This window comes from Podarcis tiliguerta (genome assembly GCF_965153285.1).
Source record: "Podarcis tiliguerta genome assembly, chromosome: 7".
Classification (NCBI taxonomy): domain Eukaryota; kingdom Metazoa; phylum Chordata; class Lepidosauria; order Squamata; family Lacertidae; genus Podarcis; species Podarcis tiliguerta.
The window spans coordinates 84985853-84999235 of NC_139540.1; the positions used below are offsets into that span (position 1 = coordinate 84985853).

Consider the following 13383-nt stretch of genomic DNA (forward strand, 5'->3'; position numbering starts at 1 on the left):
AGGTTGGCAGGAGCAGGGACCAAGCAACAGGAGCTCACCGTGTCGCGGGGATTCGAACTGCCGACCTTCTGATCGGCAAATCCTAGGCTCTGTGGTTTAATTCACAGCACCACCCGCATCCCTTTTAACTACAAGTAGTTGCATGCTAATTGAAACGTAATATGAACAGAGGCAGCCACACAAGGCATGCATGGTGATTTCCAGGACATCTGTTAAACCCCACCCCACCCCATTCAATGGTTTGTACCAGGGACATGAACATGGCCACAGCGTCATAGACAGCCTCCAGGTGTTTGCATTTTTAAGTAGCAACCACATGGCTCTATGCACGTAAAAACTGGAGCTTAGAAACAAGGGCCCTGGCTTTCTGTTTTTTTCCAATCCTGTAGCAGGAAAAGCTTTGCCTGATAATGTTTTGCATAATTCTTAAAGGCACAGGAGGAAGCAGAAACAGCCCCAGACCACAAATATTTCATGTGTATACTTTATGTAACTCAATGCACTCTTGCAAAGAGATTGAGCTGTATGAACAATATTGCTCTGAGAAAATGAGAGATTGGAGAAGATTTGCTTTGTAAGCACTTATTGCAGTACTTTGGACTGTCTTCCTGCGCTGCTCTTTTTCAGAGCCTGGTTAGTGACACAAAGGGGAGGTTCTCTCAAGCAAAAGCCCGCTGGCAGGTTCTTCAAGAGCAACACCATCTCCTGATACAACAGGAACTTTTGAGAATGGAAAAGGAGCTGGCAAGTCAAGAGGTGAATAGTTCTTGTCTGTGGTGGCAGGAGACCAACTTCTCAGCTCTTTGAGGAAGCAGACTGTGTGTGGGAGAGAAACATACAGCAAGGGAGGGCAGATGAGACAAGGGCTTTCCCGCCAATCACCCAATGCTGGAACCAGTACCAGCAATTAACATCGTAAGGAAACAAATTCCAAACCTCTGTTGTATCTGTCCCATAGTCTGCAGTCTCACAACAACTCATCTGAAAGGTTCTTTCTCTTCTCAAATTGCAGCTTCCTCCAGGCCAGCAAGGAGCCATGCTCTGGCAGAAAGAAAAGTCTTTGCTGATTTTGCGCATGGAGACATTGCAAAGAGAACAGGCAGAAGCAGAAAGGGATCTGGAGGAGCTGTACCAAGAATGCCAACGAGAAACTGAAACACAAAAACAACACATCCTGCAGGTCAAGAGAGCTGTCAATTCAGACTAATCCTGGGGAAGGGTCCTTCAAAGTTTCAAACCAGTCATTGTTTGGTGGCCCCTTTGAGATGGCAGGTTTAATCTCAGAACTAGCTCTTTAGTTTCATTGTTTGCAGGCTCAGTGGGAACCTTTAGATTCAGGGAATCTTTAGGAGGGACAGACCTCTAGTGGCAGCATCAGATAAATGCTTCACTTGATTGCGTGAGAGAAACAGCAACCCTCTGTAACATTAGAAGTTTGAAATAAATTATCAATATAGCTGACAGCTTAGCAGCTTGCCTGAAGGACTAAAACACGTGATTCCAATGGTATAACCTCCTAAAGAGCCCAATTGATTTTTCTTTTTTTGGAGCTGGAGCAAGAAAAGTCTATGTTACAATAAAAACCCTGCAATTCCTTTATTTGTTGGATCACTGGGACATCTCTCTCTATATATACTTGCTCTGCAGGGCAGCAGTAGAGGAAGAGAGCACAGCTTCAGTTGTCAGGCCAGGCTATTTCCTGTTGAATGTATAAGAGAATGGGAGAGTCCAGCAGTACTAGATGATGCCCTTTTCATGCCTTGACCTCTCTCTTTCATCTACTAAAAGGCTTGTTGAACTTCTTCTACAGGTATTCCAGGCTTATAGGAAACATGCTGAAGAGCATATAGATGTCCTTGAACAGAGATATCGAAAGCTGCTCCAGGAGTCCCTTCAGGACGCTGTTCTCCTTTCCACTCAGAACCAGCAACTACAAGCTCAGAAGCAACTGGGCTACATGGAGAAAGCTACCCAGACCGACTTCCAGACCCTTACACAGAGCCACGAGAGAGCCTCCCCACCCTAAGAGCTTGTATTTGTGCTTTGTAATTTCATTTTTATGTGCTTTTGACACATTAGCTTTCACAACTAAGGTATTGCTTACACAATACCTTAGTTATTGCATCCCATCAGATGTCAAGGAAATAAACAACTATCTGACTTTCAGAAGACATCTGAAGGCAGCCCTGTTTAGGGAAGTTTTTAATGTTTGATGCTGTATTGTTTTTAACATTCAGTTGGGAGCCACCCAGATGGGCGGGATAGAAATAATAATAAAATAATAATAATGATGATGATGATGATGATGGAATCTCAACTAAGACAGGAAACCTGTTTCATTGGAACAGATTAAAACTGAGTAACATTCAGTTTTGAGCAAACACGGGTTGGATATATGAATAGACCATTGGCATACCTTTCTATGTGCGGCTTGCGTGAAGGGTGCTTGAATCACTCTCAATCTGATCTGATTTGGGGATGGAAATGGCCTCAGTGGCCCGGCTAACAACCTGCAGTGTATGATGGGAAGGTGGCTCTTGGACAGCTTGCCAGTTTCAAAATCATATAGTCTTTTGCATTTTCTATTTCTGTGCATTGGTTTGGTAGATTTGGGCTGTGATGTGGGACAGAATACAGGGCGCTGCTGTTCTGGGATGGTGGGTTTCAAAAGGTGGCATTAGAAGCTACTACTCTGCCCCCTTGGGTTTGGGGTTTAGTATTCTACCTGGTCTCCATGGGTTGGTGTTGACCACCAAGGTAGTATGGAAGACTGGTTCCCCATCAGAACTGAGTAAGTCATTCTCGAGTAAGTTTAATGCCACAATGCACTTCTACACACCACGCATTGAGCAATACTTTGTCCTGAATGGCTGGAGCCCACAATATAATACTTCCCCCTCTCATCTGAAACTATTACCCTACTGGAAGGGTGTGTGTACAGTTAGCTATATTTTCTCTACCACATGCTCAGATTACTGTATTTACTTGAATGTAATGTACACCTTTTTTGGCCAAATTACATGGCGAAAATTAGGGTGTGCATTAGATTCGATGGCACATTTACATCCTCCAGCAAGAAAAATTTGGTTTCAAGGTTTTGAAAATTGAGGTGCGCATTAGATTTAATGGAGCATTAAAAAAGGTAAAGGGACCCCTGACCGTTAGGTACAGTCGCGGACAACTCTGAGGTTGCAGCGCTCATCTCGCTTTACTGGCCAAGGAAGCCAGCCTAGAGCTTCTGGGTCATGTGGCCAGCATGACTAAGCCGCTTCTGGCGAACCAGAGCAGTGCATGGAAAAGCCATTTACCTTCCCACCGGAGCAATACCTATTTATCTACTTGCACTACATGCTTTCGAACTGCTAGGTTGGCAGGAGCAGGGACCGAGCAACGGGAGCTCACCCTGTTGCAGGGATTCGAACCGCTGACCGTCTGATCGGCAAGCCCTAGGCGCCACCCGCGCTACATTTGAGCAAATATGGTCTTATTTGGAGTTAAGGGAAGTACAGCTGTTTTCCCCTCCAAGTGTCTATCTAACTTAAATCTCTCACCATAAAGTATTGGTAATATACATGACATTACTGGAAAAAATATTTTTTTACACCTGTCCCATATTAGCAAGCAAATATTTACTATGGAACCCATAGTAAATACTGTAAGCCAATCTTCTCTGAGGTCTCTTCGACTAGCCTATTCAATTCAGATATTCTCGATTGCTTATATTTCATTGTTTTTGTGTCTATTTCCATTAGATCAGGCATGTCCAAAGTCCATTTCGGGGGCCTAACCCAGCCCATTGGTCGGTTTAATCCAGCCCCTGTGGCAGTTTATTTCCTGGGGTAAAATCCCAAAAAAAACCTCAACAACTTCAACCCTAAATAAAGGTCAATGGCCCTTTACTTCATCAAATCTGGCCCTCTTTAAACGAAGTTTGGACACCACTGCATAGTCACTATGCTACTTGTTTCAAGCAGTAAGTTAGATAAAACTTTAAAAATAAATCCGTAGGAGGCTTTCTTCTACTCAAGATCCTTTGTCCACTGGAGATGTAAATTAAGTGGTACCTTGGTTTACAATCTTCATCTGTTCCTGAAGTCCATTCTTAAACCAAATTGGTTCTTAAACCAAGGCACACTTTCCCTAATGAGGCCTCCCGCCGCCGGTGCCCTTCCACCGTTTGGCTTCCGTTTGTAGGCTGAGGTAAAGTCCGCAAACTGGAACACTACTTCTGGTTTTGCTGAGTTCTTAAACCGTATAGTTCGTAAATAGGACTGTTTGTAAACTGAGGTACTACTGTAACTGAATATGGGAATGTGTGCTAAGCATATACTTCTTTCACTCAATTATTTCAACTGTGTTAAATAAAACAGTCCCCTAAGGAAAACATAAGACACCATAATCAAAATAGTAAAACATTTGTTGAAATAATTTTCTCTGGAAGAGGAACCCGAAGTTGCATTCGGAACAGGCAGGTTTGCCCAGTGGAACAGATAAGTTCTTTTGCTCTTTGCCTGGCTAGTGAAACTACCTTCTCCCAAACATCAGATAAGTACTGTGCTCCCACCTTGAAACTTTCGTTGAACCTTGAAGGAGGTGGTAAATTATTTTGGATCCTGCACACAGAAACTGTTCTGGAAAAGTTGTGTGATTAAGCTTTCTCTATTATCTCCACATGAAGGTGCTCAATTCTATTCCATGTCAAATTCAAAGTTGTCTTTATGTTCCAGCATTTTAAATACCGTATTTTTTGCTCTATAAGACTCACTTTTTCCCTTCTAAAAAGTAAGGGGAAATGTGTGTGCATCTTATGGGGCAAATGCAGGCTGTGAAGCTATCCCAGAAGCCAGAACAGCAAGAGGGATTGCTGCTTTCACTGCGCAGCGATCCCTCTTGCTGTTCTGGCTTCTGAGATTCAGAATATTTCCCCCCCCCTGTTTTCCTCCTCCAAAAACTAGGTGCGTCTTGTGGTCTGGTGCGTCTTATAGTGCGAAAAATACGGTAGTTTCCTTTGCAACAAGCAAACAATAAGAGATCACACAAACACACAACCCTGTAAACTAAAATTTAATTTTATTTCAAACTAGACATTTTTGCTGCATTGAATTGATACTAGTTGAACCTGAGTGTATAACAATCCAGATACAATCCAATCCAATCACTGAGCTATCAAAATGTTATCAAAATCATGAGCTAGAATAAATGCGGCAGCACCACAGATAAACACAGAGAGAAACTGAAAAAAAACAAACAAAACAAATGGTAATAAAAAACCCTATGTAACCATGGCTCTCATTTAGAGCTGTTACCCCACCACACCTTTTCCAGACATTGGCACAGAAGGTGCATGAGAGGTAGAGTGATCAACCCAGTTTGTTATCAGTAATACTGAAGATAAACAAAGCAAGAGGTGCACAGTACATTTCTGAACCTCTGTACTGGTAGCATATATATATATATATATGCGCCAAGTACATGTTACAGGCAGAAATATTTGGGTGTGGGAAATTTCAGCTGTGTGGCAGCAGAAATGCGAATGTTGTCAGAAGCTACCTGAACACTTTAGTGTTGGATGAGGTGGATTATAGTTGCTTCAATAAGGAAATGGTGAAGCATTGCATAGTGTTCCCAATTACCAGCAGCTGAATTCAGCAGAATACAGATTATCAGAACATCACCTGGAAAAGTTAAGCATGTGTGTTTACATGGCTGGAACCTCTGGCTGTATATTGAGGCAGGTCTACACATTCAGATTCAATACTGAAAGGGAGAAATGAGTCCTGTTTGGAAAACATCCAGAGAAATGTAACAGGAAACTGTGCTCCATTTATTTTGGAGGGTTTTTACAAAACATTCACAACTCATCACAAACTATCTAGTAGCAATGGACTCTTTCAGGAGCAGACAAACACAGAAGGGCATTAACTTGCAAAAGGCACTTGTCATTTGTAATCACTGGGTTGAAGCAGAACCTCTGCCAAGAACATCAAAAGCAAAACACTTCCCTGTGCAGAATAAATAGCTGTTCATACTACACTCTTCCAGATTAGTAACAATGAAAGGGTTAGTTAAAAAAGAAAAGAAAGATATAGAGCTTCCCTTTCCACAAGTGTAGAAATGGGAGCCTGGAAGACTGCTTTTGCTCATTGAGAAATAATAATTCATTCTTTCCTTTTGAGAACTCATGAATCTAGACACTAGGTAGACATTACAGTGGGAAGGAGTAGAGGAGTGATATATTGGAGTCCGTTTTCCTGTTTGATATCAGGAGTGGCAGATCCTACTGAGCTGTAACCAAAAAAAGGAAGCATAATGAAACCAGCTATATACAGAATACATACAACTCTCCTCTTTTCCACCAATGCCTATTCAAAATGACATGAAAGTGGGATTTTAGCTAACAATTTGCTTCCTCAAACTATGCTTGCTGGCTAATGACAAGATTAGCATACTAGCATACTAGGTTTAAGCTGCAGCTCAGCCAAACAACAAATACTTTTTCTGAGCTCAGGGAGAAGTATGAAACAATAGCTATTAAGCCATTCACAAGGGAGGTGTAAAGTACTTGTGCAGTCTATTATACTCTTTTCAAGGTAAAATATATAAGCAGCAAATTATTTCCATATAAATGACTTCTCTAAAGATACACAGAGGCAAGGAAGCTATTTGATTCCATAATAAAAGTAAACAGCGAAGCTAATCAGCAAAACAGAAAGGAAAAAAAAGGTGGTTAGATGAAGACCAAATAGGAGGACAGAGAGCAAAGCATTAACCATAATAGAGGAGGAGATCACAAAGAGTCTAGTGATGTTACTACTGTGCTTCATGACCACAGACATTATCAAGCCATTCAAGGCTTGACTCACAATAATTAACAGAACCCAAAATGAGAAACCCTCCAGGAACCCAGCCCCTGAGCTGCTTGACAGATGGATTATGATGTTCAGCAAAACACCAAAAAAGTAGAGAAATGCATTTTGGAGGTTAAGAGGCAGATCCTGGGTCTTCAAGACAACTTCAGTGTAGACTGCTGAAAGGCCAGAGATCAGGCAATATAGAAAGATCAGCACTAAGCCAATGGGGGTGATGTGCAACTGCATCTCAGAAGCAGGCAGGTGCTGTGGGTCCTGCAGGCCTCCATATGTATAAAAGGCTCCAGCAGCAATCAACAAGAAAAGAGCTAGCCACTTGCGGGCAGTCAGTCTTTGGTGCAAGAACATGCTGAATAGGAGGGCGGTGCTTCCAATTTTCAAGTTGCTGAGCACTTGGAAGGTACTAGGATCCATGAACAGCTGCAAATGAACCACTAAGTTGTTGTTGGCTGCATAGAGCAATGCCGAAAGAGCAAAGGGAGCAGCATGATGCCATGACACAGATAGCTTTTCTTGTCCGCAGCCCCAGATCATCAGGAAGACTAGTGAGAGCATCAACTTGGTTAACTCAATCAAAACCACCACAGAGGAGGCACTGAATGGGATCTGGCCATTTTCTTTACTGAGAGTCAGGAGTGGTGCATGGGAGCCATAGATAAAAACAGACAAGATCAGCATCAGCCCCCATCGGATTTTCCCAAGTACGACAGCAGCAGCTGGGCTGACCCGGCTATCACCAATACAAGCGTTGTCAAATAACATTTCTCTGAAGTGTGGAGACAAGGGAAACATCAACCTCTAACTTTTATAGGAGAAAAAAGAAGTTAATATAGGGTTGTTGTTTTTTTTAAAATGTCATGCTCATGGAAAGGCAGAAATATCCAATGAATCAGAGCAATATGACACATCTGTGATGAGATTCACATGTCAGTATGATATGTATGCATGATTAAGAAAAGGTTTGGACAATGTGAACCACTCAAGCCACATTTTCTGGGTACATGAAAGGACATGGGGTGGGTTCCAGTTTAAAGCTGGCAGGCATGATGACCCAGCAGTTGCTCTGTGTTCCATCAGAATGAGAATCCCATCATGTGAGAAATGCAGCTGTCCGAGTTGATAGTCAGAAACCATCTAATCCCAGGATGGCTGAAGCAGCCACCAAGACTTTTCATGATTGAATGTCTGAGAATACTTATAATCAGACCTGCTGAAATTTCATCTCATCCAATATAAAAACACTTCCGATTGATATGACTGGGAAAGGGGAGCAGGAGTCATTTCTGACCTAAATTGAGTTTACATTGTTTAGAAAGCCTAATATGAGAGGGGTTTTCTGGAGTGTATTGCTACATGAGATTCTATATTCTAGTCTGGTCCTTTCCTGAATGAACTGAAATAGTCTTTGACTGTCTTTTCCACATCAGGAACTGCATAGGTTTGAGCAGCATAAACACCAGTACAAGTCCCCACTAAAAATCCAAGGACTGCTGACGATCTGAGTTTGGCTACAACATAGCCAGCAAGAAACCCTTTGAGAAATGGGGATGCCAGCAGAGAGACTTCCTGTAAAAAACAAAAAATAAAAACATAAATGGGCAATTGAAACAGCCACCTGAACACAACTAAAATGCAGACTGGGATGTGTTCTCATGGTTCATCCATTTTTCCTAATATGCTGGAATACAATTCAAGGCTGATGTAGTATTTATAATCAAAGGAGCAAGCACAGTCTCAGTATTTTCCAGATGTAACACACTGAAAATAAACTACAGTCCCTTACAGGTATAATTACTGAATTTTTCGCCCTATAGGGCGCACTTTTTTGGGGGGGGGAATAAAGAAAAAAAAAATATTTCCCCCCCAAGCTTGCGGGGCTGGGGGAAGCCCGAGCTTCCCCTGACCCCAGCCCCCAGAACAGGTCCGGGAACGATGGTGAGGTTGCGCTCAACCTCGCCATCACTCCCGAAGCTTGCTGCTATCCGAAGCCCGGGGAGCACAGCGCTGTAGCCCGCTGCGCACCCCGGGCTTAGGGCAGCTATCCGCAAGCCTGTGGCGCCCAGCGGGAACTCCCGCAGGGCTCCACAGGCTTGCGGATAGCTGCCCTAAGCCCGGGGTGCGCAGTGCCGCGCTCCCCGGGCTTTGGGCTGCAGGGAGCTATCCCCAAGCCTTCGGAGCCCGCGGGAGTTCCCGCCGGGTGCCGCAGGCTTGCGGATAGCTTCCTGAAGCCTGCACTCGCCCCATAGGATGCACACACATTTCCCCTTCATTTTTTGGAGGGGAAAAAGTGCGTCCTATAGGGCGAGAAATACGGTACATTGTACTCTAATAAGTTACTGCAGGCATAGGCAAATTCCAGCCCTCCAGATGTTTGGGACTACAATTTCCATCATCCCTGATCATTGATCCTGTTAGCTAGCGATGATGGAAATTGTAGTCCCAAACATATGGAGAGCTAGAGTTTGCCTATGCCTGAGTTACTGGGCCAGACATATCAAGCACATTATTAATGACTTTTGAGAGACAAATACGGTGACAACAGACTTGGAGAAATCAGTATTAAACAGCCCCACTTTTACCTGTCCTACTCCAGCCTGTACCTCATTTTCGACTCTTCGTTTCAAGCTTTCCAATTGATCCTTCAAAAAAGCAAGATCTTTCAGCTTTGGCAGAGAGTCCTATACATTGGAAACATAAATGACATATTCCAAACTGCATGCACACATGCATTTTAGTATCTTTGTTATAGAAAGCAAATATCTAAGAGGAAAGGCACAGTCTAGAAATTCTAATGGGATGTCTACTACGAGACCTGTATTCTGTTTCTGGCTATCACTGCCACCACATCAGAGGGGGCACTTTAGGTAGTTTTTACTCTCCAACTTCTATCCCAGGTGCTTCTATCTACAATGAGTTCTATACAATAGTATAAAGCAATTTAGTATGATGCTGTTTTGGGTGTGGGAAATGGACTTGATCAGTGGATTAGTTTTCAAATATTAACTTGTGTTATAAATCAATGAAAAAAATCATCTGTCTAGTCTTTTTATACTTTGCTGCCATGAACAATTATAGGCTGCATATGGATAGCTCACTATTTTAGTCCGGATAGGTTAACAAAAGACATGCATTTCGATTTCATTTTTATACAGCTAGAATTTTCTGGATAAAAAAAATATATGGGGGGGGGGTTAAGTTATTTTAGTTCCTTCCCAAAACTGAAAATGTCAACATTTATTTATTTTATTTATTCATTCCATTTATACTCCACCCTTCCTCCCGACAGAACCCACTTCAAGTTCCTTCTTATACAAGCAAGTGGCCAGGTTCACACAATCAGTTTCGTGTTTTCGTTTTCCCTCACTTGATACGTCCTACAAACTAGGCCTAAGAGGCAGTTTTAAAAAGCAAGAAAGCTCCAAAAAAAGCCAAAGATCATCAAGAAAGCTACAACCCCCCCGCCAACAAAAACTCCACACAAGTATCAGTAAGCAGAAAGTATGGGTAAGCAGAAGCTAAAAGTTTGGGTGTTAAGGAAGAGGATCCAGCTTATGCCCAGCTGGCAAAAGGGGAGCGAGCGGGGCTTCCAGAAAGAGGCCTAAGGAGAGTCACGTTCTGGCTTCCGCCCCGAAGCTGCCCCGCGTCCCCTCAGGCACGACGACTCCCGAGTAAACGGGGCCGCAAAGGCTCCCCCCGCCCAACCCCAAAGCTTCCCCCTCGCCCCCCCCCCGCAGGCCCCGCCAGAGGAGGCCGCGAGCGCCTTCCTGCCGCCACCCGGAGAGGACGAGCCCGGTACCTTGTCGTCCGCCATCTTCCTCGCGGCTCCGCCCTCCGCAGGCGCCGCCCTGCTTTCCGGACCGGCCTTCGCCGCTTCCCCCGGCTCCTCTCTCCAAGGAGGAACGAGAGGGCCGCTCCCCCCGCCCCCAGTAGAAAGGCAGAGGAGGAAAGGCTCGTGAGGGTCACTTAGTCCAGCCCCCTGCTAGCCAGGACTCAAGGGAAAGGAAGAGAGGCTGGGGACGGGGATTCACACGTTACACGTGTCGCCCGGCGCCTCCATTGCCAGCCTTTAGGCGCCAGGCGGAAACGCTTCTCCTCAGCCAGGTTCACATGCCATGGCTTTTTATATGTGTTTGTTTTGTTATGAATTTGGCATTCTCGTTCCCCCCCCCCCCCCTGTTGTGAACCGGCTCTTCGGAGGCAGGGCGGTATACAAATTTAAGACGTAATAATCACAGCCATTTCCACATGAAGCAACGTCTAAGTAAGAAGAAGAAGAACCGCTTCGATTTCTGCGGCTTCCAAGGCTGATCCGGAGGATCCCTATCCAGCCATCGAGGTGGTTCACTCTACAGATTCTTGTGTCTATGGATTCAGTTTAGCTGCCTCCCGACGGCGTTCTCCTGCCGCAGCGTCGGCACGTGCTCCTGACGTCAGTTTTGCGTCGCCCTCGCCGAGCGGGGCGCTTGTTAAGTTTTGTTTTTTGGCTCAGAAATAGGCGCGGGACGAAGCGGCAGCGGGAGCCGCCATCTTGGTTGTCGCGACCCCTTAAAGGTCCCAGGGACCTGATGGCGCCGCGCTGCCGCTGTCAGGCGCCCTTGTCCTCCTCTCACACGGTCTGAGCTGCTGCCTCCGTGACTGAGGGGGATGCGGGGCTTGCGGTTGAAAAAAAATAAACAAATCAGTAAATAAATAGGAAACTAAACATCAGGTAGCAGCCTAGCGCAGTTGCATGGTAGCTGGAAGAGTTATTGCTGCCACAGCATAACACACAGACATATAAACAAGCCACGAAATGACCAGTCTTGTGGCACCACAGACTAAACGATTGACCATGAGATAATTTATTACGGTCAAAGACCAGCTCAGGTAACATAACACAATAAAAACAGCTTTCATAAAGATAAAATATACAATGGGAGCAGATTGCGGCATTAGCTCATGAGTTAAAATTGAGATTGCTGGAGGAGACTCTTGAGAGTCCCATGGACTGCAAGAAGATCAAACGCATCCATTCTTAAGGAAATCAGCCCTGAGTGCTCACTGGAAGGACAGATCGTGAAGCTGAGGCTCCAATACTTTGGCCACCTCATGAGAAGAGAAGACTCCCTGGAAAAGACCCTGATGTTGGGAAAGATGGAGGGCACAAGGAGAAGAGGACGACAGAGGACGAGATGGTTAGACAGTGTTCTCGAAGCTACAAACATGAATCTGACCAAACTGCGGGTGGCAGTGGAAGACAGGAGTGCCTGGCGTGCTCTGGTCCAGGGGGTCACGAAGAGTCGGACACGACTGAACGACTAAACAACAACAACAACTAAAATTGAGATATATACATACACCCGTACAACTGAGATTTGGGCTACCATAAAAAATGGACCCTGAGGCGCCCCAAAGGGCGACTTCAGCATTTTCCTAATGAGCTATTTTATTCTAGAGGATGTTCTGTGCCTACAAATCTGGGTGCAGAATCTGGCTCCCAGCCAGGACCATGACTTAAGCTATACAATTTCAAGCATATTGGCAAGGCAACTATGGCAATGGCTCGCCTCTCCAAAAGAGTATGGGAGAATGTGATGCTATTGACCGATACCAAGAGGAACGTCTCCCAGGCTTGTGTTTTTCAGGCTTGTGTTTTGTGCACGCTGCTTTATGGAAGTGAGATGTGGGCAACTTGCACCCTCCAGGAGAGACTCCTCAAAGCCTGTGTCAGGCAGATTTCGGGATTCACATGGCAGGACAGATAAATATGTATTCTCCCAAGCCCGTATTCCCAGAATGTTCGCACTCCTGTCTCAGTGACATCCACACTGGCTTGGTTATGTTCCTAGAATGTAAAATGGCAGGAACCCTCAGGATCACCACAACTAGACACCTTCATTTGTCCCACCTGCAACAAAACATGTCTGGTATCGGTCTCTACAGCCACAGCACACACAAACTTTCCAAAGGTTTGACTACACTGCAAAAGGCGCACACTTCCATTGTCTCCCGAGACAGATGAATGTCAGCCAACCAGAGGGGTAGTTGGGTTAGTCTCTCAGGCAAAAAAATAGCAACGAAGCGCTCTGTGGCACCTTAAAAGTCTGGGCAAATTTATTAAGGTTTACACTTTGATAGATTACAGCCCATTACTTTGATTGGTTGCATGAAATGGAACGGACTTCCTCGGAAGGTGGTGGACTCTCCTTCCTTAGAGTTTTTTAGGCAGGGATTGGATGGTCATCTGTCATTTATACTTTAGATTCATGCATTGTAAGGGGTCGGACTAGAAGACCATTGGAATCCACTCCATCTCTTTCAACTACTAGCCTCTCCAGGCAGGACTGGAAAAGACCCAAGTCCAAAAAACCCCAGAGCCACTGCCAGTCAGTGTAGTAGACAATGTGGAGCTGAGCTGTTATAAGGCAGCTTCTGGTGTCCCTCCCAAGTTCTGACTTGGTTGCCCAATCCACAGAGGGTGGCTGTGTTTCAAGGCACAGAAGAAGCATCATAGTGGATGCTGGATGAAGATGTT

At 44.7% G+C, this 13383-nt stretch overlaps 3 protein-coding genes across 4 annotated transcripts; 1 reads left to right on the plus strand and 2 right to left on the minus strand.

Moving 5' to 3' along the window:
• The first annotated feature begins 127 nt into the window (after window positions 1–127).
• LOC310681230 (uncharacterized protein) lies at window positions 128–2108 on the plus strand. Its single transcript, XM_083448860.1, has 3 exons — window positions 128–756; window positions 1013–1180; window positions 1811–2108. The coding sequence occupies exons 1-3, from the start codon at window positions 730–732 to the stop codon at window positions 2024–2026; spliced, it is 411 nt and encodes a 136-aa protein (XP_083304986.1). The 5' UTR covers window positions 128–729; the 3' UTR covers window positions 2027–2108.
• Window positions 2109–5053: 2945 nt separating this feature from the next.
• On the minus strand, window positions 5054–7661 carry SLC35A4 (solute carrier family 35 member A4; the record flags this gene model as incomplete). Its single annotated transcript, XM_083450271.1, has 1 exon — window positions 5054–7661. One exon carries the CDS (start codon window positions 7659–7661, stop codon window positions 6660–6662), a length of 1002 nt encoding a protein of 333 aa, XP_083306397.1. The 3' UTR covers window positions 5054–6659.
• Window positions 5054–11128, minus strand: LOC310682030 (SLC35A4 upstream microprotein). 2 transcript variants are annotated; one of them, XM_083450272.1, is made up of 3 exons: window positions 10666–11128; window positions 9449–9547; window positions 5054–8435 (listed from the first exon to the last, which is right to left on the minus strand). In XM_083450272.1, exons 1-3 carry the CDS (start codon window positions 10678–10680, stop codon window positions 8238–8240), a joined length of 312 nt encoding a protein of 103 aa, XP_083306398.1. In that variant the 5' UTR covers window positions 10681–11128; the 3' UTR covers window positions 5054–8237. The 2 variants fall into 2 exon arrangements, with proteins under 2 accessions (XP_083306398.1, XP_083306399.1); XM_083450273.1 differs by having other exon boundaries at window positions 9449–9508; window positions 10666–10964.
• Window positions 11129–13383: the final 2255 nt, after the last annotated feature.

Coding starts and splice junctions, on each gene's coding strand:
- LOC310681230 (XM_083448860.1), top strand. CDS start 730: ATGGAAAAGGAGCTGGCAAGTCAAGAG. Junction 757..1,012: donor AGGAGCTGGCAAGTCAAGAG/GTGAATAGTTCT, acceptor CTCAAATTGCAG/CTTCCTCCAGGCCAGCAAGG. Junction 1,181..1,810: donor AAAAACAACACATCCTGCAG/GTCAAGAGAGCT, acceptor CTTCTTCTACAG/GTATTCCAGGCTTATAGGAA.
- LOC310682030 (XM_083450272.1), bottom strand. Junction 8,436..9,448: donor TACAGGCTGGAGTAGGACAG/GTAAAAGTGGGG, acceptor TGTTTTTTACAG/GAAGTCTCTCTGCTGGCATC.